Source organism: Lepidochelys kempii, chromosome 1 (genome assembly GCF_965140265.1).
Source record: "Lepidochelys kempii isolate rLepKem1 chromosome 1, rLepKem1.hap2, whole genome shotgun sequence".
In the NCBI taxonomy this organism is placed as follows: domain Eukaryota; kingdom Metazoa; phylum Chordata; order Testudines; family Cheloniidae; genus Lepidochelys; species Lepidochelys kempii.
The window spans coordinates 27,030,725-27,057,061 of NC_133256.1; the positions used below are offsets into that span (position 1 = coordinate 27,030,725).

At 43.3% G+C, this 26,337-nt stretch overlaps 1 protein-coding gene across 1 annotated transcript in view; it reads left to right on the forward strand.

Moving 5' to 3' along the window:
* Nucleotides 1-5,324: 5,324 nt before the first annotated feature.
* The window catches only part of PIWIL4 (piwi like RNA-mediated gene silencing 4), a 61,439-nt gene continuing 40,426 nt past the window's right edge, over nt 5,325-26,337 (forward strand). The window contains exons 1-9 of the mRNA XM_073337568.1: nt 5,325-5,713; nt 7,201-7,306; nt 9,275-9,400; nt 11,211-11,425; nt 12,749-12,870; nt 16,740-16,820; nt 17,252-17,449; nt 18,757-18,868; nt 21,080-21,203. Of these exons, the coding sequence (XP_073193669.1) occupies nt 5,633-5,713; nt 7,201-7,306; nt 9,275-9,400; nt 11,211-11,425; nt 12,749-12,870; nt 16,740-16,820; nt 17,252-17,449; nt 18,757-18,868; nt 21,080-21,203 (1,165 nt within the window). The 5' untranslated portion in view covers nt 5,325-5,632. The remainder of the gene's footprint in view (nt 5,714-7,200; nt 7,307-9,274; nt 9,401-11,210; nt 11,426-12,748; nt 12,871-16,739; nt 16,821-17,251; nt 17,450-18,756; nt 18,869-21,079; nt 21,204-26,337) is intronic.

Below are 26,337 nucleotides of genomic sequence, written 5' to 3' on the forward strand. Positions count from 1 at the left end.
AGTATGTATTTACCACAGTAGCGTACTGTATTTGCTTTTTTATTTTTTTTTGGTCTGTGCTCCTGCCTGATTGCATACTTTCAGTTCCAAATGAGGTGTGCGGTTGAGCGGTCAGTTTGTAACTCTGGTGTTCATAACTCTGAAGTTCTACTGTATAATCACTTGAATGTATGATTTTGTATTATGAAAAAAATATTGTGGGGTTGTAGACCTTAAATATAAGCTTGAAGTGTAAATGGCTACCTGTGACAGTACCATATGTTTTATGGAAATATGCTTATGAGTAAAAACAACAAGAAGTCCAGTGGCACCTTAAAGACTAACAGATTTAATAAATCTGTTAGTCTTTAAGGTGCCACCAGACTTCTTGTTGTTTTTGTGGATACAGACTAACACTAACAAGCTTTATACAGAGTAAAATGGATTTATTTGGGGTTTGGATCCCATTGGGAACTGGGTGTCTGGGTGCTGGAGATAGGTGACCTGCTGAGCAGTTTTTGGTTAAAGTCTGCAGCTTTGGGGGCATGGACCAGACCTGGGTCTGTGTTGCAGAAGGCAAGCATCTCTGGCTCAACAAGGCCAGGTTCTGGAGTCCCAAGCTGGCAGGGAAAATGGGCTCAGTGGTAATTCCAGCATGTCAGGTAACAGTCCCAAGGGGGTCCCTATGACCAAACCCATCACACCACTCTCACAGGAACTATATGATTCTGTATGAAGTTCTTGCAAGGTGTCCGGGGACTTTTCCTCCAAATCCGTGGAACAAGGAAGTTCAAACTTTGTCACATTGGCTTTGGCAACTTGCCAAGAGCCCAAGATTCATATCTAATTTGCCTTGAATAAATCAGACCACAGTCTCCTGTTTCTTTACTACATAGGTGTGGCCTGTGTGACAAATATCATCTCATCATGCCCCATCTTTCTCCCAGTTCCTTTGGTATGCATAGTTTTTTTTAAGATGCCAGTGCCACATTAAAGACACTGTGAGCTGAATTTGGCTCCATAAGGCTACATTGTGGCAACCTCTGCTGTCAAGCTAAAGGAGAACAGTTAGGTGAGGCCAGCCATACAACCACACATTCTAGGCCAGATTCTTAAAGGCCAGAGTCTTACAAGTGAGCATAAATTAAGGGCAAGGTTACACTCAGTATTTATTTAGCTATTTATTGAGTTACTCTAATTTAGTGATGGGCAACCTGTGATACAGTTTGTTTACATTGACCATCTGCAGGCACAGCCGCCCACAGCTCCCAATGGCTGCAGTTCGCCCTTCCCGGCCCATGGGAGCTCCAGAAAGTGAACCATGGCCACTTGGAGCTGTGGGTGGCCGTGCCTGCGGACAGTCAATGTAAACAAACTGTCTTGCGGCCCGCCAGTGGATTACCCTGATGGGCCACAGGTTGCCCACCACTGCTCTAATTCATATAAACATAACTAGGTGCCCATCCCATGTCCTGGGTACCCTAATATAATTTAATTTCACAGTAAAATCTCAAAGGAGTTAACTGCTCTTTCCAACCTAAAATAAATACATGCCAGAAGATAACGTAAACTACACAGAAAGCAACAGACCTCTCAAACCCTCAACCCAACTGTTAAATGCCTGAGGAAAAAAATGTCCTGAAGCGTAACACATCTGGCAAATCAAAGAGAATACTTTGCCAGCAATCCCCTCCCTTTTATAGTGAGGGTCTCTAGCTCAAGTACTTTCATGGATTTTAACTGGGGCAGTATTGCACAAGGAGAGAGGCAGACTCTCAGACTATGTCTGCACTGCAGTAAAGCACCCACGGCGGGCCTGTGTCAGTGACTCAGGCTCGTGGTGCCAAGGCTGCAGTGCTATAAAATTGAAGTGTAGATGTTAGGGCTTGGGCTGGGACCACTAGAATTGTGGTGTAACACACTCTCAGCCTGAAACTTGTCTTTTTGTGCAGGTCATCCAGGGCTGTCCCTAGCTATTCTGGGAGGGGGCGGGGGGTGAGGAGCAGGGTCCGTGAGGGGATGGCCCCAGGACTCCACGGTCGGGGGGCTGGGCTGGCTTGGGGGATAGGAGGGACCCACTCACCGGCGGCGCAACTGGGGCTGGGCCGCTGCACTTCCCGCTACCCGTGAGCGCAGGCCCGGCCCTGCTTCAGTCCTCAGGGGAGTGGGGCCGGTGCTTGGGCAGAGCAGGGGTGGGAAGAGGCCAGGAAGGGGCGGGGTGGGGGCAAGAAGAGGTGGGGTGGGGCGGAGCAGGAGTAGCGGCTGGGGTGGAGCAGGAGTGGGAAGAGGCGAGGGTGGAGCGGAGGCCGTGGGGAAGAGGCAGAGCAGGGGCTGGAGCAGCACGCAGCTGCGCAGGGCACCAGGACCCAAATTTCCTGGTGCCCTACGCAGCTGCGTACTTTGCGTAAGGGTAAGGACAGCCCTGAGGTCATCACATTCTGCACTAGCTTCAGTTTCTAATCTAAGGTGTTTTAGTGAGTATGTAGAGTGCATTACAGTATTCCAATCTCACTGTGAGAAAGCATAGATAACTGTGGAAAGGTTCATATAGGAAAGGACATACATTTCCTACTAGACGTGGACAGAAAAAACACTCTTAACCACAGCTGCTCCCTGGGCCTGTAGAAGCAGCCCGGGATTTAGTAATACGCCTAAGCTATACACTTTTGTTACAAACAGTAATTGCCTTCCCTCAGTCAGGTTCAACGTCACCACCACTTCTGGCTACTTCTCAAAAACCACACATATAATTTCAGTTTTTTCCACATTCAGTCACAGACAGTTGGCCCTCGTCCAAGTTTCAAGCTCATCTAAACACTGGGTTATTTGTTCCAATGCACCACCCTGGTCAGACATTAAGCAAACAAAAAATCCTGTTCACGGACAACCTGTGTTCCTGAAAGCTATTAGAAAAGGCTGCTAAAGAGACTGAAATCAAACATCCTGAGTGCTCTTTTAGGCAAATCTCGATCTCAACCTCCAATATTTGTTGGTGCAATTAAGTAATTAAGCTTCTAAATGGAGGCAACTGTAGGCGCAATTAATTGCATAGATTATAATGTAATTTAGGTACATGAATACACATAAATATTGACTACCTCTACATAGAAAACATTTTATTTTGCTTGTACACCAGCAGCAGAATTTATTTATTTAAATCTATACAAGCACAAAAGCATCTGTTCAGGGCTGTATGTGCCTTTATTCCTTTATTAAAATATAGTAAATGACTGCAGAAATAAAATAAACCCCGCAGACTGCAGACAAGAAGTAGGGATCACCAAATTAAATTAATAAGCAGCAGGTTTAAAACAAACAAAAGGAAGTATTTTTTTCATACAACACACAGTCAGCCTGTGGAACTCCTTGCCAGAGGATGTTGTGAACGCCAAGACTATAACAGGGTTCAAAAAAGAACTAGATAAGTTCACTGAGGATAGGTCCGTGAATGGCTATTAGCCAGGATGGACAGGGATGGTGTCTCTAGCCTCTGTTTGCCAGAAGCCGGGAATGGGCAACAGGGGATGGATCACTTGGTGATTACCTGTTCTGTTCATTCCCTTTGGGGCACCTGCATTGGCCACTGTCAGAAGATAGGATACTGGGCTAGATGGACCTTTGGTCTGACCCAGTATGTTCTGATGCTGGAAACTAGGAAGAAAAGAAAAACATCATACCAGTAACAGTTGCTTACACCCAATGCACCTGTCCCAGATCTCAGCTCACCCCTCTTTCCCAAAAAGGCTAGGAAAAATGAGCCTTGAATGGTAACAGATTTAGGCTATTTTGGATGGAGATGGAGAAAAATGAATTTAAAAGTCTAGAGCCCTTCACAAAAAATACTCTGCAAACTAAGGGGGCTCCAGTTTAGGTATCTCCTCTGACTAGCTGTGGCAGGATGGCACAGGAAGAAAGGTGATCTCTCCAAAGGGTAGGTGTTAGCTATGATATGACTACAACACCTTAAACTCAATCCAGTAACCAGCAGACAGTGTAAAGCCAGGAGCACTGGGGTCTTGTGCTCATGGTCAGAAACGCAGCTTAACAAGTGAACCTCTGCACTAACACAATTTCCAAGCTGATTTAAGGTGCAGTTCCATGCCAAGATTAAATAAGATTAGAGTTAGAAAATGCAGCCAAGGAAGCAAGTCTACTAAATGTCCAGAATCTGTTGTCTCTGATGAAGGAAAACCTAGAAGCATTAAAGTCATAGAAGTGGAAAGCTCACAAATGTTTTACCTGTTCATTTCATAGTGTGCATGGAATTCAGTGTGTGCCACAAGCAGATATTACAAGCCCTGAACAAAACAAGAACTGGCATGTGCAGACATGTTTGTGCTTGTTGATCTTCACTGCACAAGGTGGAGAACTTCAGAGAAATACACAGCGTTTCTCTAACAGAGATGATAAGAAATGTCTTCAAGATAGTCCTGACAATTGACTGTAGTATGTTAGGCTACCGTGGGGAGATTTCTGCGTAGGATTAAATTTGCAACTTAATTTGGTAGCCTATTCTGTATTAGAGCCCACAAAAGCCATCTCCTTATTGGTTCATTAAAAGATCTGAGCAAAAATGTCCAGAGGAAACACATGTCTCCTTCCCACTGTAACTGGGTGAACACCAAGAGGATACGTGCATGTGTATGTATATGTCTTATACATTAAACTGACAAGAGCCTGGAAAAATATGCTGCATTGCTTAGCATACTAAATGTTTATAACAAATACATCATAGGTATTGGGATCTATTTGCTTCTTTTTTTCTGAAAGCATGAGCTGTTCATGTCTGGGTGCAAGGCGACTGTTGTGATGGCATCGTGAGGTCACTGTCACAAGATCACACCTCAGTCATGAAGCAATTCTGTCATGACATTGCATGTCAGTTGTGACTTCGTGGTGACACTGCACCCTGGGGCGGGGCTGTGATGTCATGATGTGCCCTGGTATTGCCACCCCATGTCCTAAACGTGCCTGCAGTATAGTTTTCCAAGGGGAGGCTCCCTCTGCCTTTCCTGGGCGGCAGCGGCTCTGTGTGGCTGCCACCTACCCAGGGCTCTCCCTATCCCGACCGTGGGGTCGGCTCCACGTGGAGAAGGCCCCACTGCCCTGCCCCAGGCGGGCTGCTCAACCCTAGCATCAGCCAGTCCCTGGAGGTGTCACGTGCCTGCAACTCTCCCGCGCAGCGGTATCGCTGAAGGGGACCAAGGGGTGGGTAGGGGCGTGGCTTGCAGGGGAACGCGCGCCTAGTCTAGAGCGGGCGAGGTAGGGCCGCTGGGGAGGGGGCGTGGCTTTCCGCAGTGTCACGTGTGTGCGGAGGAGCGCGTGGGCAGTTGCGGGCGGGGTTGGTGAGCGCGCGGAGCCGCCTCTCCGTTCTCCACCGGCTCCCTAGGGCGAGGCCCTGAGGCGTCTCCGGGCGCCCCGCCTGGCGGACCCGGTGTCTGCCGCCCTGTCGTAGCCCCTCCAGCCCGCACGAGACCCCATCCGTCCCCGCGGAGCCGGTTCCGCCCCAGCGCGGCCACGCGGTGACCCGGGCCGCTGGCAGCCGCCGGTTGGGGTGACGCGCGGTGGTGTAACGGCCCCGCCCCAGGCAGCGTCTGTCACACGCTGTGTGTCTGCGGCTCGCGGGGCGGCGCGTGGCGCCTCGGCGAGGGACATGACCGGGCGTGCGCGGGTGCGAGCGCGGGGACAAGCCCTCCCGGGCGCCGCCGGGCAGCCCGGCTCCCCACGGCGGCCGGTGCGTACTGCCTGGCCGTGACGTGCCCCGTGCCCTCTGCCCCGGCATGCGGTGCTCCCCTGGGGGCGGGGGGGGGACTGGTCTTGGGTGCGTGACGGACGGTCCCCGGGCCGGGACAGATCCCGGACTCCCTGTTCTGTGCCGTCTGTTCAAGTTCATTCCTCTCCCCTGATCGCCAGGGTGGTCTCTGGACACTGCTGGGGCGCCTTGCCTCGCTCCTCCGTGACAGCCGTCATCCCCTGCCTTCCCCGAGTGGTGGGGGTGGTAAAATGTGTCACTTCCCCAGTGGCCCCCCAGTCACCCTTGTGTGAGGTATAAGGATCTGAGCCAGAGAGTGGAGACTGGTTCTTGTAGCTGTTGACACTGAGTGCAAATTCAGGGCCAGCACCCTTTCATTTCTTCATATGACTTAATTTATCTTTTTGGATTAATCGCTGACATTCAAAATAAAAAAAAAGTCTAATGTAACTTCCTTTAATAGCAAGAAATACAAAAATATTCACACTTTTGTGCTGTTTATCTGCTTTCCTTTGTAAACCACCTTAAAGGACACAAACTACAAAATTGTACCATGAATACTGCTTGGTTTTAACCAATGTTGCAAAACTGTGGCCTGCATTGAAGGTGGAATTAATAGTCCTCCCAGGATAATTTGTCCACGTGCCCCTTCTGTCATGCCACTCTGCATTTAGTTTTGATAATAGAGAATGGGTGAAAAAGGCCTGCCTTATCAAGAAGGGGTGACATCTGCCATTCAAAACTAAGCACCAAAATTGTTTTCTTTCAACTAGTAGAATATCCATGTAGTCACAAAAATACTGAAAGAAAAAGAACTCTTATTATTAACATCCCTTGAAAAACCTGAAGAATGCTGTTTTTTAGGGTGAATTCTCTTAGAGTTCCTGAATTGAAAATTTTAAAGTAGTAGACAGGTTGTATTTGTTTCCAGTGTTTGGTACCTGTCTCTTCCTGTTGACTCAGAGGCTTTCTGTTGCTTCTGTTTGAGCAGGTCTCTGAATGAGATGATCTCAGTTCACTGAGGCTGTGATTCAGCTGTCTGTCTTAATCAGGAAATTGTTTAAGCATGGGGGACTTCTGCACAGGCTTAAAGTTAAATATGTGCTGGGGGATACTGTAATGTTTCTATTCTGTAATAGCTATCTTTGTTCTGTGCAGCATTGAAATTTCTCTACAGTATCACCTGTGCTGTACGTGAAAAGAAAAGGAGGACTTGTGGCACCTTAGAGACTAACAAATTTATTTGAGCATAAGCTTTCGTGAGCTACAGCTCACTTCATCGGATGCATTCAGTGGAAAATACAGTGGGGAGATTTATATACACAGAGAACATTCTTTCAGCAGTGAAATTTCATCTCTTCTATGAAAACATGTATCATGTTGTTACAACAATGGGCCATCTACCGAGTAAGTATTTTGTAACTAAGCCATTTTCCATCTTACGGACATCCCTTATCTATATCTCATAGGATTGTTTGAGAAGTGACGAGCCCATAGCTGTTAGGACTTCGCAATCTGAGAAAGAAGCCTCAACTTCCTCTGGCCTCAGGGAAACAACAAAACTTACTCAGCGATGTAAGAGATCAACTGTATTAATTACTTTACTTTGAAAGCTCTTGAAGGCAGGGACTATCTATTTGTTCTCTGTTTGTACAGGGCATAGCACAATAGTCTTGGTCCATGACTGAGGCTCCTGGTGCTAGTAGAATACATATTAATAATAAGGTAATTATTTTATTATTATTAGCCACTGTAAAGTAGCTTGTTTTCTAAGTGAATGTATTAACATGTATTAGGAAATTATAGGCAGAATGAAGTATAAAGACATAAATGAGTTGCAAGTCTTGTATAAAAATGTGAAAACATCTTGACATTCATTGTCTTTAAAAAGGAATTTATTTTTTAAACTACTTTAATGTAACCCTTCTGCCAGGCCAAGTTGATAGCAGCAAGGGCCGGGTTCAGTACACAGGGGTTCCCTCTCATTAAAGCAAATGCAAAACTGGCTTGAGCCCCCACCCAGTGACCTGGGAAAATCTTACACACCCCTGGGCGCCTCAAGGAGGCAATACTTCCCCTCTCGCAAGCACAGAGTCTTGGTGTAGTAGAGAATCTTTAATAACATGAGGTAAACAACATCAGCATTAAATTGGGGAAACACCACAACTAGTGTTCATTAACCAAACCATGAACACCGACCCACCCCAGAAAAATTGGGCCACATCCTTTCCCTCAGGCTCTTGAGTCCAGCAATCCCCAAATCACCCAAAGTCCAAAAAAAAGTCCAGCCCTGGAGTTCAAAAGTTCATCTGCAGAGTGTTACTCCCCAGTCTGGCTAAAATGTGCCTGGGTGTGGGGGAAAGAGGTAAGGGGCACCTTACGTGTCCTGAAGCTGACTGCCCCACAGGGCTCTGCTCCGCTCCACCACGACCGGCTCCGCTCTGCACAGCTCGCCGTCTCACAACCAGCTCCGCTCAGCTCGCCGTCTCACGAACACACCGCTGTCTCACGACCAGCTCCGCTCAGCTCGCCGTCTCTCGAACACACCGCTGTCTCACGACCGGCTCCGCTCAGCTTGCCGTCTCACGAACACACTGCTGTCTCACAAACAGCTCTGCTCACCCCGCCGTCTCACAAATAGCTCCGCTGCACACTAGATCTTCCGGCTCCCCACTACTTGACACAGTGCTCAGTGATTTCAGCTCTCAGTGATTTCAGCTCATAGTAGTGGGAGCCTTAGTGCTGGTGCACCATAAGGCTGAAGTGAATTCAGCACAGTACCTGTAACAAAACTCTTAATAGACCCAAAATTAGCTCTGACATTCCACAGTGGAGAGAAACAGAGGTGCAATTGGTGCTTCAGGCCCTCACAAAGGGGCCTACACCACCAGGCACTAATACCTGTCTCAAATCTCTCTCAATTCACAGAGTTTTGGAACCCATGTCCCTTGCCTAGTGAGTGCTACTCAATTGATGGTGAGTCCTCCATCATAACAAAAAGGCCAAGTACAGTTCCAAGCACACTTCCCATAATCAGGGTACTAACAATTTATTCTTCCCGCCCCAATAACAGAGACACTGGGGATCCCACAGCAGCCAAAGTGACCATTTGGGCAGTTATGGCCTCATTCTAGGCGGGGTGGGTGTGCCTATGCAAATGAGATCAGCCCCTGAAGTTCTTTTCCACAACTTGCCACACCTCACCACCAGATGTCAGGGTGGAGCCCACCCTGTCTCTGCTTACATTAAGAATAAGGTGCTGTTAATGCTGCTGTGACAATCGTGGTAGCTCAGGCTCTGGTTATTAAAAAGTGATTTTGCATCTCGTTATTACATATTTTATGTGCTGCTGTCCAAATAAAATCCAGTTAAACATATTCCATTTATATAACCTAATTCTTGCTATTAGGATGACAAAAATTGAAGGCTAATAGGCTGAAGGCTATAGAACTACCTGTGTCCAAATTTATGATTTCTTAGGTTATTTTGCTGGATTTACAAAAATGAATACATTTTACAGTTCTTTCCACATTTCTGTTCAAGATGGCCTTTCTGCTGGGGATTCTGGATTTACACTGCTGGAGAGAGGGGGAAAGACCCGATGTAACTTTCAAGATTTGGGACTAAATACTAGAGAAACTATGGCACATGTGAAAGACTGTAAAACAGGTAGAGTAACTCCATTTCCTTCAGGTTAGCCTTGTCTTCTAAGTGCCTGATTTGGGGAGGTGCTGAGTACTAGTAGTCCATTGATTTCAGCGAGCTGCAAGAGCTCCATATGTTTCAGCAGCAAGCCCACAGTAATTGGTTAGTACATGGGAACATGAAATTATGCATGTACAAAGTGCTGAGAGCCCTTAACTTGGGGTTGCGGTGCTTGTTACCTCAGAGTATATCCTCACCCCCTTCCAGGAGTTTCAAGTTGTCAAGAGAATGTTCAGAGATGTCTAATTTTTGGCATCTAAATTCTCTTTGTGTTACTTGTATGATATATTTGAACTTTCTTGGCTTCCGGAGTTAAGCTTCTCTGACATGACATAATACATTTTGCATTAGCTCTTCTGGCAGGCGCTCCTGATCTGTTAAATCCAAGGGGTTAATATATCTAACCAGAGAAAATCTTTCTTAGTTTAAAAAAAAATAGAATAAACATGTCTTCTCTAGTAAAATGTGGCATAAATGTGTCTCTTGTATTTGTTAAATGAAATATTAGTATTTAGAAACTGATTCAAAGATTGACTTTCAACATTGTTCAAAATCAAGAATGTTGTGTATCAAACAAATAGGGCATTTGATTTCATTTTTTCATAGAAAAATATAGTCTCTGCTAAACACAAAATTCCACTAAAGTGGAAATGTGATCTTATGGGTGTAACAAAGGACCGGGAGTCAGATCTGTCTTCTGTTACTGAATCTGCCACTTATGTTTTGTGTGACTTTATGTAAAGTACTTATAAAGCCTTCTATGCCTAAGTCTCCCCATCTGTACAATGGGGATAACAGCACTCTACTTCACAAGGGTATTGTCTGTCTTAATCCATTAATATTTAAGTGTTTTGAGATCCTTGGATGGAACATGATACAGAATTACACAGTATTATTTCTTAGTCAGACATTAGCATGCATTTCAAAGGGGCAAGTATAACTGGAATGAGTGAACATTTTAGAAAAAATCGGCTACATTGTGGTGGTGTACTGTTTTTTTTATACTGCAAAACAGTTTTGGTTTGCAGTTAAAAGCAAACTTGCTCTGCTTAAGTACAGTGACCCCATTTATATGTGTCATGGTTTGTCTGGAATATAAAATATGGTAGTAATAAGCGTTTTACAAAACTGCTTTTTTGAGAGAGAGAGTGCGAGAGAGACCACGAGCGGGCAGTCTGACCTAACCCTTACAAGCTGACACCAGCAGGGTTCCTTAGTTATGTCTCGAGAACAGTACACATTAGGGCATCTCTCTGTGTGTAACGTGGTGATTGGTCATAGGTCTGGTCTTCGTGATCCTTCAGAATAAGAAATCAAAGGCTGTTTTTTATATATATACATACATACACACAAAATGCCCATTTTACCATATTTATTTGGAGCTTTATTATTATTATTATTTTCTTACATTTCTTCAGTTCTTTCGACAGGTATATTTGCAATCACCATCAAATAGTTAATTGGGAGAAATAAACTAATCTTTAGTGTATTTTTGTAAAATAACCTACGTTGGCAGTGGGAAATTACTTTTGCCAGCCCATTTGTATCATCTTTCATTAGACATTGTGTTCCATCTACTTGTTTTGATGTTGGTAAGGCATTCATTTTGATTGACTTGTATTTGTTTATTGATGACTTTTTTGTCAAAAAGATCTCTGTGTTGTTTCTTAAGGTTACTGGGCAATAAAGTATTGCCTGTAGTTATTTAACATGATTTAAATATTTTTGGTAGTAATATTTGTCTTAAAAGAAATAAACTTATTATCTCTTTCAGGCTTCAGTGGAATTCCAGTGAAAGTGGTCACAAACCTATATAGCTTAGGTTTGCCCAGGGAATGGCAGCTTTACCAATACCATGTAACATTTAATCCAGAGTTGGAATCAAGGCGCCTGCGCCTTGCTTTGCTTTACGGTCATACTGAACTTCTTGGAAGAGCCAAAGTATTTGATGGAGCTATCCTTTTTCTTTCTCAAAAGCTGGAAAATCAGGTGAAGATAAGTGTCTTGTGCACTGTTGCATTACCACAAAGCCACTGTCATCTTAATTATGACCTTTGTGTTGGCAGGATGAAAGAGCTGAAACTATCCCCTCCCCAAAACCTTTTGTTTTATTTGTTTAAAATAGTTTAAATAATTTTGTGACCAAGCCATCTCCTCTTATCTGAAGTTTGTTTAGTGTTGGCAGCATCTACTGCCGGAGAGGATGGTCTAGTGAGCTAAATACTAAGATTGAAATAACAAGATCAGTTCAGTTCATCATCTTTCCAAGGGAGATATATTGAATTCCATGCATTTTAGTGTATGTGGATCTTCAAAAAATGAGGCTTGTCTGCTTTGTGAGGACACTAAAGATGGCACTTCCTGTGAGATTGGAATTTGTAACAATGTCCTTGGCCAAAATTACCCTGGCCACCATCTTCTGATGTGTAGAGTTTTACATGCTGGTTGTCTTGTCTGACTTCTGTCCTTCTACCCACAGGTGCCTGCATTTCATTAGTGCTGCATGTATGCATAAATTTTGGCAATCTTTAATTGAGCATAGCTCCCATTTCAACTGTTTGTTATATCTATTAAGCTAATAGAGGATATCAGTTTCCCGGGCTGTCAATCTAACACTTTTCAAAGCTTGAAAATACAATATGTTTTTAAAAAGTAGAAAAAGACAGAAGTATAATGTACAGTTTTTTATTTTCTGGGGCTTCACATAGCACACTGAACTGGCTTCACTTTACCGTATTAAAATTGCTATTGCACTCTAGTCATATTTCTCGGTGTTTGGTGGCCTTACAAGCACTTCTCAGTCTCAAATGCAAGTGTTTCAGTAGTCTGCAGTTTGAAACATATTACTGGAACAAAAGGTGAGTAAGTGGCGGGGGGGGGGGAGGGAGGGAGAAGACTTGTAAACCAGGGAGCTGTTTAGATGGGTTTATGGAAGAAAATGCCACAACCCTTTAGCTTCTTCTGGGTTATACGCTAGCAGTAGTTTTCTGGCACAGAAATAAATTTTAAATCATCAGTCACCTTTGCATGATAGGAAAGCTCTGTCTTTGGGAGAGTAATGATTATGCCAGTAAACACAGTGCTCTGGATATGTTGATTGAAGGCCTGCCTGACCAGTTAATTTTTGCATTAGTTGCAGTCCTTGTTCTGAATATTAACTTCTTGATCCCAGAAAATCAATGAAAAGACAAATTATCTGAAAAGTAATATAGGATTCATTTTTGGGCAGTTAGACTTTTACAACTACTATTCTATATTCAAGGTAAGATGTGGCCTGAATATTGTATGTACCTGTTTTGAATTTTTTCTTAGGTTACAGAATTATCGAGTATAACGAAAAGAGGTGAGACTGTAAATATTACCATTACACTAACAAATCAGCTAGCATCAAGTTCCCCTGTGTGCATTCAGTTTTTCAATATCATCTTCAAAAAGTAAGTGATTTTGAAAGTGTTTGTTTGAGATTAACTGTTAAAGTTGGAGCATAAATACATGGCTTTATCAAAAACTTTGTGAAAATTAAACTTCTAAAAAGTTGCATATCTAGTAGCATCTGATTTTTTTCGATTGTTCAGGTTGTAAAAATGTGGGTTGAAAATCTCTTGATGTTTGGTACATAGTAAAAAAAAATTGTTGCCAGAAGTAGTTATGGAAAAGATTTTTTTTAAATAAATTTCACTCACAACACCATTTACTCCAGAGAAGCTGCTTCACTTCAGCCAGTAGTGAATTTTGACTGTTGACTATTAAACATATTATACAGATTTCCTGTGCTGTCTTTTTACTTGTGTGAAAATCATTCTCAATAGAAGTCAATAAGGGCAAAGCTCTTTACATAATTCTAAGTAAACCTTGGGTTAAGAGTTTCCATATTGGTTTTTAAAAAAATGTATTGATGGGTTGTGACATAGAGGGCCACACTTTCAAACACAGCTGAAGAAATTGTGCCCATCCATATTTACATACAAATTAAGTAATTATGGTTTACCTAGCACATAAATGTGTATGCAAATACGAATTTTGTGCAGTGCAGTGTTGGCACTAATTTGGATGCTAATTTGGTGTTTGAGATCTCCTGAAATAAAGGAACAGTTGTATTACTTAGTTGCTTTTAAACCAAACCTGAACTCAGATGTATCCATAACCCAGCTTTTTACCAGTTCAAACTGACACGTAATAATTCATAGTGTCAAGTCAGAAAAGAGCAGCTTACCCACTTTAGAAAACTGATAATTATTTTGGAATAAAATTCACCCTTGTGAGTGGGCCTGCGCAATTTCCTACTTACCGTTACGTGTCTGTAAGTCTTTAACCCAAGTTTTAAGTGGTATTTAAATGATGCGTACAGTTTTGTGCAGGTCCTCTCCAGAGCCATGAATTTCATCCGGTGTCAAAGTTTTGTTACCTTTCCAAATGCTAACTAGGGAACAAAATGGCTTCTTACTTTTATTTAAGTTCTTGACAGAATTCTCATTAACTTCATTAGGAGCAGAATTAGGACCATACTGTGCTCAGGCATGCAGTATCTTTTAACCTAAATATTAAAGAGAACAGTTGCAGGAGACGTGTGGTAGCATTACTCTTCTAATAAAATATTCTCCTTCATGTGCGTCCGAGCAGAATGGGAAAGCCTTTCAGATGGATGCATCTTTGAGCTCTTAAGATAAGAAACAGTGTTAAGTGTGTAAACAAATTATTGCGAAACTGGTATGTTCTATGTTTTCTCAATTAGACCAATTTGTATTGTTTTTGACTGCACACAAAATACTTTGATTTATTTCTGTGGTTCATGTATTTTTGTGGGATTCTGTTTTGTTACTCTCCTGATACTTAGAAAAAAGGTTGGTATTATGTTTGAAGTAGTTATTTTAAGATGTTCAAGGACTGTTGTCTCTGAAGTTATGACGTGAAGTGGGATATAGAATACAAAGCAGTATATTTCTAGATTATTAAAGAAATGTCTGATTAGTGTTATAAGGCAAAATGTTTAAGGCCGAATGATTTAATCTGATTCCATGAGATTAATTATTTCCTCGAATGTATTGTCTGGAATGTCTTATTCCTATTAAGTGAAATTTTTACTTAATAAATAAATTAGACTTGTACTTTTTTGGGTATTAAAGGTATTATGGGTTTGATAGTGCTGTTAGGAAGCTTTCTTCTCTTCTCAGCCTAACTATTGTGTAGTGTTGGTGTGCTCTATTAAACAGCTGCCATGGTCCACTTCGGGAAGTGGTGGAGGGGGTGGGGTTCCGCATTTCATTAGTGGATGCAGTGATTCCTGTTTATGCTGCACAGTTCACAAAGTGCTTTGGAAGCCTTCTGATGAAAGTGTTACGATAAATGTGATACTGTCATTATTTAGTAGTATTACCTATTATTAAAGCTTTATTTATGTCCAGAGTTTTGGGCAGCAGTAGTGATTTCCATTTGAATTTTGAAGTTGGTCAAATTTTTGAGATTCTACACTTCCTTAACATATTAATAGCTCAATACATGGACTTAATGGAATTGTGTGCATTTGTTAAAGGACATGTTTTTTCTTTTATAAAAACCATTGGAATGAATTCATTTCTTATATTCCATAATGCAGGTATAACTCAACTGTCTTAATAAAATCTCACAGCTGTGTGGCCTCATTGCCCCCATACCAAAAGTGTTTGTAAATTGCCAGCACACAGACTTTTTGACTTCACTTATCAATTGTGCCTTAGACCTTTCAATAGAACGGGGTAGTACTAGCTACTGTGGTTCTGAACTCTTGCAGTATTTCCAGTTTGTACTAAGGTATTATAGCTGATATTGGTTTTTGAACTGCCCCTTTTTTCCTTTTGACTGTGTGTCACTGATCTGGATGTGGTCTTTTTCTTTTTAATTTTTTTCTTGCACAGTAGATTGTGAGATTTACTAGATATAGTTTAATTTTCAAGTCCAACTTACTGTCTTGAACCCTGAGCAGTTTCTAGAAGATAGCTTTGTTTGAAGAATTACTCCTGGGGGAATTCTGTGCCACTTCACGTGCACAGAATTCATGACCTCTGCATATTTCTTTGCTTCCCTGCAGAAAAATGTCTTCTGACAGAGAAGCAAAGGGGGGCCGCAAGAGTTGTCATGTGCCCTTCCCTTGCAGTGCTGACATATTGGTTCAGGCCCCCAGAGCAGCCAGTAGAGATGTAATTCACTGCCGGGGGGTTGCCGGGGTGGGAGGCTGGACAGTCGTGTGTGCGTGAGAGAGAGAGATTCTGTCAGTCTTGCTTGCTATTGTGGCACACTTGGCGTGGAGGGGCAGGCTCTATCCCCTTAGGCAGAGCAGAATGTAGCAGCCTGCCTGCTTAGTGAATTGGACCCATTGTTCTTAGTGAATTCCCCCAGGAGTATAAAACGGGTGTAAAAGTTTTAAGGCTCCTTTACACTGCCAGAATAGTCTAAAGGATCCTTGTTGTAAAGGACAGTGTGGCCTTATAAATGCTTATGGTGCTTTAGTGATTAGAACTGGTCTAAATTGCTGGACTGAACAAATTTTCCTATCAAAATGTGCTCCATGAACTCTTTGCTACTGATCTTTTTGGAGATGGTCAGTAGCCAATATAAATTATGAGTTTGATTCTCCAACCCTCACTTGCTCTTCATTTGCCTATGATGTAACAGTGAGCATATCATAGAATCATAGAATATCAGGGTTGGAAGGGACCTCAGGAGGACATCTAGTCCAACCCCCTGCTCAAAGCAGGACTAATCCCCAACTAAATCATCCTAGCCAGGGTTTTGTCAAGCCAGGCCTTAAAAACCTCTAAGGAAGGAGATTCCACCACCTCCCTAGGTAACTGATTCCAGTGTCTCACCACTCTCCTAGTGAGATGGCTGCATCTATTTGTGTTCGATTAATAATTTGAAGTAAAGGCTCAAACCTAGCTACATTACTATTAGACAAAGGGGGTTTGGGGATTTCCTCCTATGCACCCCACTCCCATTCTCCATCCATTGTATTGTAATTTAAATAAATTTCCAAAATAATTGAATCCAGCATGTTTATATTGCATTAGTTTAACAAATGAAATATGCAGAATTTTGCAGAATTTTAAAATATTGTGAGCAGAATTTTTAAATTTTTTTGTACAGAGTTCCCCCGGGAGTCAAGAATATAGCTAGGTTTGAGACTTGCGTTGTGAGTTCAGCTTCTGTTGTGAATTTGGTTAACTTAAAATTTAATGCTCTAATAATGAGTTAAAACCATCATCTATTTTCGGTGTGTTCTAAGAATTATACTTATGTGATGTGTTGAAAAATATGCATTAATACATAGGGTTTGGAAAAAGCTGTCCATGTACCAAGTTGGACGGAACTTCTACAGTCCTTCAGATCCAGTGGAAATTCCCCAGCACAAGTAAGGTTTGGGGTTTTTTTCCTCCCTTTAATTCTAGAATTTTCTGGTAACAGTTTATGGTACTGTGTAAACCCTTTCCAGTATATCTTGCTGGAGAATAGTTTTAATGTCTGAGCTTTGCGTTTGAACAGCATCCCTGCCATTCTTAAGATGTGCTGAATTTTTAATACAAATTGCAGCAGGAACTTGGGTACAGAATCTCCACTGTAACGCAGAGCAGCAGGAGCTAGGCAAGCCAGTGGTGATACTCTTTGTATTACCAGTGCGAGAAGAGAGAGAGTTTATACTTCTTGCATGTTTGTGTAGCAATAAATGTGCAAAACTTAACTTTAAACACATGGCAGCCAAGATGGTGGAAGTGGACCTACATTGTTAAATGTGGGTTAATTCAAAAATAGTTATTTTAAATATTTTTCTTTGCATTCCGTAAGACTGACTCTTTGGCCAGGATTTGCTGTTTCCATTACACAGTTCGAGAACAGAGTGATGTTAAGTGCTGATGTGAGCCATAAAGTCCTTCGCAGTGAGACTGTTCTGGAATTCATGACAAGTCTGTATACCAGGATTGACAGAGTGTGCTTCATACAAACATGTGAAAAGGAGCTGCTAGGACTTATTGTGCTTACAAGGTAAAGCCATCACTATTTATTTTGCTGTGCTGTTGACTCAGGTGTCCTGTCAACTAGAACTATTTGTGCATAGTGGCTTTTTGCACTTCTTTTTACTTTAAAAGTGGTAGTCCATATTAAAAGTTGTAGTGGTTTCTTATGTCATTCATAAACTAAGTGTTCATGAGGCAGGAGATTGCTGTCTATTAAAGATTATAGGTGTGTCTTGCAGTAAAAAGATCTGCAAAAGCAGGAGGGCATGAAAGAAAGCTGGGTGTCCCATGAAGAGGAGTGCATTGGGTGTCTCTGCCAGAAAAAGAAACTCTTATGGGAGGCCTCTTTAAGAGGGAGCCTCCCTATCAGAGAATTGCTGCTCCTTGGAGAGGCAGTGGGCCATCAGTTTTCTCCCCTCACTGTGACTTTACTGTCTCTAGAATAGAAGATTGAGCTGGCCATTATTGACCTTCCCCCTGCATGATCCTCCTGTTCTGTGGGGATTGGAGCAGGAGAAGCCAAAAAACACCCAGCAGAACCTGGATTTGGGCAGGGCTTTGATTTCTTTTGCCTGCTACATGTACCACAGTGTGACTCTTATCTTTCTTTTTTTATTCTGATTTTTAAACAGAGCCTTCTGGTGTCTGATGTTGGGTCACTGTTCAACCCCTCTTGGGGCTAGGTAGCACACCATTTTAGTCTGTTTTCTCTCTGTTTGGATTGCTCTTGCAGCACCTCTTCCTTCTGGCCTGGAAGGAATGATGGATATGTACTCCTTGAATTTGATGTCTTCAAAGCTTGTACATTGATCCTGCAAAGACGTATGCATGTCATTATGTTTAGGGTGCTGTGAGTAATTCCAGTGGCCTCAGTGGGAATACTTGCAGTAGATAAAATTAATGCATGCGTGTGTCTTTGCTGGTTTGGAGCCTTGGATTTTTTTTTAAACAATTCAGTGTAGTTAAAATTAAGTTTTTAGAGTAAATATGTTTCTCCTGGTACATCTATGTTAAAACTGTCTTTTGTAAATTAATCAGTCTGGTTTGCAGTAATATTTGATCAGATTTTTTTTAACGTTTTTATTGTACTACTGAAAATTCATTAAAGGTGCAAGTTTTATCCTCTGAGAAAATATAGAAGACAACATCATGTAAAACTGTTAGGCGTAGTACTGATAATATTTGTTGTGCCATTCTAAGCTTCCCTCCCCCCCCCCCGCATATTTCCAAATGGACAAGTCTCTGTACTGAAGAAGACTTATGGCTGCAGTCATTTATACCATACTTAAACAGGCCAAGCAATTAAATCCCCTCACTTATTCTGCATTTTCATAGATATAACAATAAAACCTACCGTATTGATGATATTGACTGGTGCGTGAAGCCAACGGACACATTTCCAAAACGTGATGGCACTGAAATCTCTTACGTTGATTATTATAAGCAGGTAGGTTAAAAACTAGGAAGCTGTTACAAACAAAAAAAATGTTTTATATTATTTTGTGTGGTCGCTTCTAAATGTACTGGCGCTGTAATTGTGGCAAGTATGACCAAGGTTTTCTATATTAAACACAAAAAACACAAAAAAGGAACCATTTTTAGTAGTATGATGTACATTGGAAATACAATACTATTACATTCGGATGTTTAAAATTACTTTTACTAATGGACTCTGGGAACACTTTGCCATGTTCTAGGATGAGGAACTATTTGTAAAGAGTTTTGGAGATTAAATAGTTCTTTATAGGTGTGAAATATTAACAGCATTCTATATATTAGAGCATTTGGCTTACCCTCTTACGAAAAGTAATAGAACTTTAACTTGTTCCATTGTCTTTAAAATATGCTCAGGACAGAGTGCTCTTGGCAAGTAAGAGCAAACATTGCTCCATCCATAAACATACATGTGTAAAAGATAAGTTACGGTGAATTCCTAAGAATAATGATGTTTCACACTTACGTGGTACTTACATATTTGAAGCACTTTATGAACATTAATAAAATCATGAGTACACTTAGTGTGTGGCAAAAAGCATTTTCACACTCATCTCTACTGTATTGTATTCTATTAGTAAAAGTAATTTTAAATATCTAAAAATAGTTAAATATCTAAAAATCTATATTACCAATGTACAATAAAACTAGAAATAGTCCCTTTTTGTGTTTAATATGCTTCAAAGCACATAAATGTGCTAATATGGAAAAAATCTGCTCATCCTCTTAAGATGCTGCATGTACAATACACATTAAAAGGTGTTATATTTCATTAGTTCCAGTGCTGGGAACACAACTGTACAGTAGTTAGAATGTCATCCATCTTTGCCCTTGTTCATATGTTTGTTTAAGGGCAGGCTTACGTTTGGTCTTATTGGAGGCATCCTATCCTAATCACATTTTGAGACATTAGATCGAGGTAAAGTATTGCTGCTTTTCATTTAAAGGTTTAATTAGGTCAAAAGATAAAATTGGAACTGTTCACACTTGTTGGGTGCATTTGGCCTTGTACCTTCAATTATACTTTTCCTGAATGGTCTTATTGTTAGTGCCAGAGTAAATTCAGTAACTCCACTGATTTGTACTGGTATAACTGATAACAGAATCTGGCCTTTCATTGTAATTATTCATGCAGCTATATAAAGTAGCTAGCTAGTCTGATACCTCCCTTTATGTCTACACGTATAAAGTCACTTTATACATTTTGATTCCATTTTCTCCTTTGTTAGTGTCTGAGTTGTATTGGAGGTGATGGTGAATTAGAACCTCTGTCTTTATAATATGAACTGGTTCTTTACAAGTACAAGAAAATACAGAAAGGTAGGGATTGGCATGTTGATATGCAGAGAAGACAATATTTCATTCTTATCCCTTTTGGTTGGCCAGGAATCACTTTCACTGGAAGCAAAAGATTATTCTAAATACATGTGGAAACCAGAAAAGGAATATAGGAGGTGATAGTGGCGGCAGCATGGAAACCGTAGCAGAAAATATCATACAAGAAAACTTAAGATTCTGTACTGCCTTGTGCCTTGTGTAGGTATTTAGACCTGTGTAAAATATTAGCTATTCCTATTTGGTCGCGATTAACAGTGGAGTCAGGCCCAATATCTTTCCAGAAAGTAGTTTTGAGTGATGTTAGAAGCACAGGATAAAAACGTAGGTCTAGATTCTCAGTGTACTGGACCTCACACTCTGCCCTTCCCCCTAATCCTGGGGGCTGTTTTTGGCAACTGGTGCAATTTAGAACAGTCTCTGTTGTGAATTATGTCTAGTTGGCTATGGTTCCTGAGGATCCATCCCCTGAGCTGGGGATAGCTGAACCACTGCCTGCTTTGGCTCTTGCACTGTATGTCCTATACATCGGGAGAGTAAGGAATGGCTGGTTTAGAGGTATCTATGCCAGTTTTACCACACAGGATTTCCTCTACACAAGAGGAATCCCATGTGGTTGGGAAAATCTGCTTTCCTTCTCCTTTGTACCTCCGGAGAGGGGGGGTGCGTGTATCTCTATATGTGGACAAGATTAATTTGGTCTTTATTGTACAGCCCAGAACACAGCCAGTGGAAAACTTGCAGCTTATGAGCAGATTTGACTAATTATCTAGAATGTGGTGCAGTATCTCCTGATTAACTTTTACCTCAATAATATTTCACCTTACAGCAGTATGATATAGTCCTGACTGACCTAAATCAGCCTGTGCTGGTTAGCCGATTGAAAAGTAAGCAGAATAGCACTGTTGAACCCCGTATTGTCCACCTGATCCCTGAGCTGTGCTATCTAACAGGTAAACCACACTTAACTTATAAATCTTGTCTGATCCAGCAGCTAGGTAATGTAGGCTGACAGCAAAAGAGGACAGGGAGCACTTGGAATGATATTTAATTAGCAAAATGACAGTATATTAAACATACTCTGATTCAGTCCTCAAAAGGACAAAGGTATCTGTTTGAAAGCCCTCCTGATGGAGGCTGCTCTGATACCTGCCTCAGAACCATCCCATTCTGACTCTGCACTGGGCACGTTCTCATTGGTATGGAGTGCTCCACTGGCCCTGGGCTCACCCTGGCACCATTTGCCATCGCTGATGCCAAGAAAGAAGTGCAAAAAACAGCAGGAGTGTTCCCCGGTGCTGAGCAAGGACAGGAAAGGGAGGGCAGGTAAAGGACCCGTCTTGGGCCACCTGCCTTCGGTGGAGTGGCAAGGGGCAGCCTCTTCATCAAGGGCCCTGAGCCCACCCAGAGAACTACCTCAGACTCCTGGGAGCGGTAGGGGACCCCTACATATAACAGTTCCTTCGACATGGAGGCATTTCAGGCAGCCAGGGACCTGATGGCCCTCCCAGTACCGCCTACGCAACGGGCTCTCCAGTCAGCGGCAGAGTGCGCGAAGGCTTCTCCTTCCAAATGGAAGCTCTCCATGGGACCACCGCAATGGGCACTCGGTTGTTGCTGGTCCCGGAGTCACGGCACCAGTCCTTCACATTACGGCCCTGATTTCCTGTACCACAACCACAGTCTCCGATCCCGTGGCCCGGGTCTCTGGCTCTATGTTCACGCTCTCGCGCTTCATGTTGTGGCTCACTGACCTTGCAGTGTCAGTCCCCACCCTCCCGGTACCAGCTGCCCTCCTCTCGGCAACAGTTGTGATGCTGCAGCACCAATTGCCGACCCCTCGAAGGTCCTCGACGTGGTCTCCAGCTCGGCGCCACTCTCTACCATCTCGACTCCAGTCCCTGCCTAAGCAGTACGTTCTCCGGAACGCTGCCAGTCACCTTCCTTGCAGCTCTGCTTTCCGGCCTCCTGTCAGGGCTGACTGAGGGAGGCACCAACTGCCCTGCCATGGTCCCCGAGAGAGGAGTCTTCTTTGGAGTCAGAGGGGGAGTTCAGTTCACAGCCTCAGAAGCATTGGTCAGCCTGGGCACCAGACTTTAGAGCTGGACCTGCAGCTCCCCGTGATACCAGGCCCATACTCTCACCAATCATCCGCAGCCACTTCCAACAAGCGGTCTGCGGCACCGCCTACACTGGTGCAGAAGCCAGACTTGGTCTCTGATGCTGGTACTGAAGGGCAAGTGTCAGTTTCAAGGGAGACTTCCCCGGTAGAAAGTGCCACAGCCCCTCCCTGGTATTGTCTTCATCCTCCTCATCCCCGGATGAAGCAGTTGCAGGTCTCTCCCACCAGATGACTTTCGGCCTACCAGGAGAAGCTCACAGAGCCAACACATAGCCTCTTTGACATCCTGGTGGCTGCAGCACTCTCTAAGGTTGCACTGCCAGTGCATGAAGGGGTGCTGAAAGTGGTCAAGGCCCTTTGGCAGACCCCGTCCCCTTTGCCACCAATGTCTAAGAGGGTATGTGATGTTACGAGTGTAATATAATATCTCATTGAAAGATGACAGGGCCAGAAAGAGTTAATTAACTCACCGACTGACCTGACCCATGGCCGAACTTTAGAGACTGGTTAGGAAGATATGTAAATGAATAGAGCTTTGAAATGCAATGCTGTATTATTGTTAGAGATAGAAGAGATGTTTGCTCATGTCTTGTGATGTAAACAAACAAGTCTTGTCTATTGCTATAGTTTTGATTCAAAGATCAAAAAAGGAATATTAACATATATTTGAGTGAAATAATAGTATTGTCTGTGTCTCTTTGAAGGTTGTGATAACCTGTGTCTGATCTGTTTAATGGATAAATTATCCTGGGCTAATTGCCATGATGTTTGGAAGAAGGAATGTTAAGCCTATTCTTTTCTCAGGCCAAAAGGCTGCAGGAAATGTATAAAAATCTTGGGACACGATCCTTCTTCATCTCAGATCTGCTTTGGGTTTCAAGAGGGGGAACCTTAAGCCATAAGGATTGAGATCCCCAGTCACTGACTGGAGTCACCCTGAATATGGACATTTGACTATAACCTATGGACTATTTCTAAAAGGACTTTTGGCAACTATAAGCTCATATGTGCTATGTATCTGAAACTCAAGAATTGAATTCAAATCTGTATGTATCTTGATCTTTTAACCAACATTCTCTTTTTTTCTTTTTTAATAAATTTTAGTTTAGTTAATAAGAATTGACTTTAAGCGTGTATTTTGGGTAAGATCTGAGTTACCATTTGTCCTGGATATGGGGCTTGGTCCTTTGGGGTCAAGAGAACCTTTTCTTTTATACGATGAAATAAGATTTTCAGAATTTATCATCATATGTTTGACATGTGTGTCTGGATGGAGGCCTGAGGCTGGGTACTTTAAGTGAACTGCATTATTTGGACTTCTGAGTAACCAGTGAGGTACTATAGAAGCTGTTTTGTGCTGGCTTGGTAAATCTAAGTACTGGAATATCCACTAGTGTTTGGTGTTTGTCTGCCCCGTTCTGTTTGGAGTTCACCCTAATTGAGTGACCTCAGCTGGCTCCCACAGGCAGCACCGTCACAGGGCAGAAAAGAAATTTTATGAGCTTGACAAGTGCTACGAATACTTGTATTCACACCCGCCTCCAGCATCTCTGGTAGCATCTGCTGCAAATGAGCAGGACAGGCAAAAGTCATGCCTAAAAACAAGGACGCTAGAAAACTGGACCTGTTTGGGAGAAAAATTTATTTTACTGCCAGGCTCCAACCTAGAATATCTAACCAGCAAGCATTGTTGGGGAGATATAATTTCAATATCTTGGATGCGTTGAGTAAACTCCCTGCCACAAGAACTTGGACAGGAGTTCACGTCCATCCTGAAGGAGGGTAGAACAGTAGCCAGAGCCTCTCTCCAGATGGCGTTGGATGTGGCTGATTCGGTGGCCAGGTCAATGGCCTTCGCTATATCCATGAGACGCAACTTATGGCTGTCCCAAGAAGTGCAGCAGTCCATGCAGGACCTTCCATTTGAGGGCAAGGCTTTGTTTTCAGAGCAAATGGATACCAGGCTGCACGGACTGAAAGATTCCTGTATCATGCTTCGCTCCTTGGGACTGTACATGCCGCAGGCCGACATTTCCGGCCCCCTCCGCTGCCTAGATTCTCGGGTCCGCCACAGAAGAGCTCATACAAGAGAAGGGAGAGACACAAAGGTGTTAAATGTTGTCCCACCCCATCCTCCTCAGATGCCCAGTTGGGGCCCGTGCGACACTCAGGTGGCCCATGGCAGGCATTTTGAGGGTGCGCCTGAGGACAGTATTTCAGTCTGGCCCTAGGATCCATCCCACCTTCTGTTTCTGAACTGCTTGTCTCCTTTCCTCACTGCATGAGCTCAGGGTACCTCAGACCGTTGGGTGCTCAACACCATTACAGCTGGCTACACCCTGCAGTTTTCCTCTGTCCCTCCTCCCTCTCCCTTTTCAGGGACCCTTCTCATGAGCAGCACCTTGTCCAGGAGGTGGAAACCCTCCTACAGATAGGAGCCATAGAGGAAGTTCCTCAAAATATGAGGGGAAAGGGAATTTATTCCCAGTATTTCCTAATCCCAAAGGCCAAAGGCAGCTTTAGACCCATCCTAGACCTGCATCGCCTCAACAAATATCTCAAGAAGTTGAAGTTTCGCATGGTCTCCCTGGCCTCCATCATCCCCTCTTTTGATCCATTTCCTGTTTCCACATTTCTGTTTTCCATGAACACAGGAGATTCCTCCGATTCATAGTGGGCCGATGCCGTTTACAATTCATGGTGCTTCTCTTCGACCTTTTGTCTGCTATGAGGGTCTTCACAAAGTGTATAGTAGTAGTGGCCGCTTACCCGAGACGTCAAGGGGTATAGATCTACACATACCTCGATGACTGGCTTGTCAGAGGCAGGTCACAAGCACAGGTTTAGCACAGCCTCAGTCTGGTGCGGGCCACCTGTCAGGATCTGGGCCCACTTATAAACTAGCGGAAATCAACCCTGACCCCAGTTCAGGAGATAGAGTTTATAGGGGCAGCACTCAATTCTACTCAGGCCAGGGCCTTTCTGCTAGAGTCCCTGTTCAGAGGCATGTTGGACCTCATCACACATGTAAGAGCCCACCCGCTCAAGACTGCTCAGGTATGCCTCAAGGCTCTGGGCCATATGGCAGCATGTACTTAAGTGGTCCAGCATGCACGTCTATGCTTCAATCTCCTGCAGACGTGGCTGGTGTTGGTTTATGCTCCTGGCAGACATAATTTGGATCTAGTGGTCACAGTCCCATCGCACATCCTGTCATCCCTGACCTGGTGGATGGTCCCCCGATCAATGTTGGAAGGAATTCCCTTCGTGGCCCAATCTCCATCGATAACATTGGTCTCCAGTGCTTTGGATCTGGGGTGGAGAACCCAGCTCGATGACCTCAGCACACAAGGTCTTTGGTCACAGGAGGATCGTGCCCTCCATATAAATGTTAAGGAATTCAGGGCTATATGCTTGGCCTGCCAGGTGTTTCTTCCTTACCTGAGGGGCAGAGTGGTTCAAATCCTGATGGACAGTACTGGTGTAATGTTCTATATCAACAAGCAAGGTGGAGCTCTCTCATCAGCTCTATGCCAAGAGGCTCTCCAGTTATGGGATTTCTGTGTACAGCATGCCATTCATCTCGTGGCATCACACCTTCTGGGTGTCAGGAATGTGCTGGCAGATCTCCTCAGGAGGTTCTCTCATCTTGCTATGAGTGGTCACTCCACCCAGAGACAGGCAGTGATCTTCCAGAGGTGGGGGACTTCCTAGGTGGACCTGTTGGCATCCAGGCAGAACAGAAAGTGTCACCAGTTCTGCTCGACCTGCAGGCTCACCAGAGGTTCCCTCTCTGATGCCTTCCTACTTCCATGGATGGAATCACTACTATACACCTTTCCGCCAGTATCTCTGGTTCTTCTTCAAGAGCTTGCTCATGTCGATTCCATTCTAGGTGTACGCACGCCCATGTGCGTGGCTGTCTGAGATTGTTGCCTTAGCGGTACCCGTAGGGTCGGATGTGG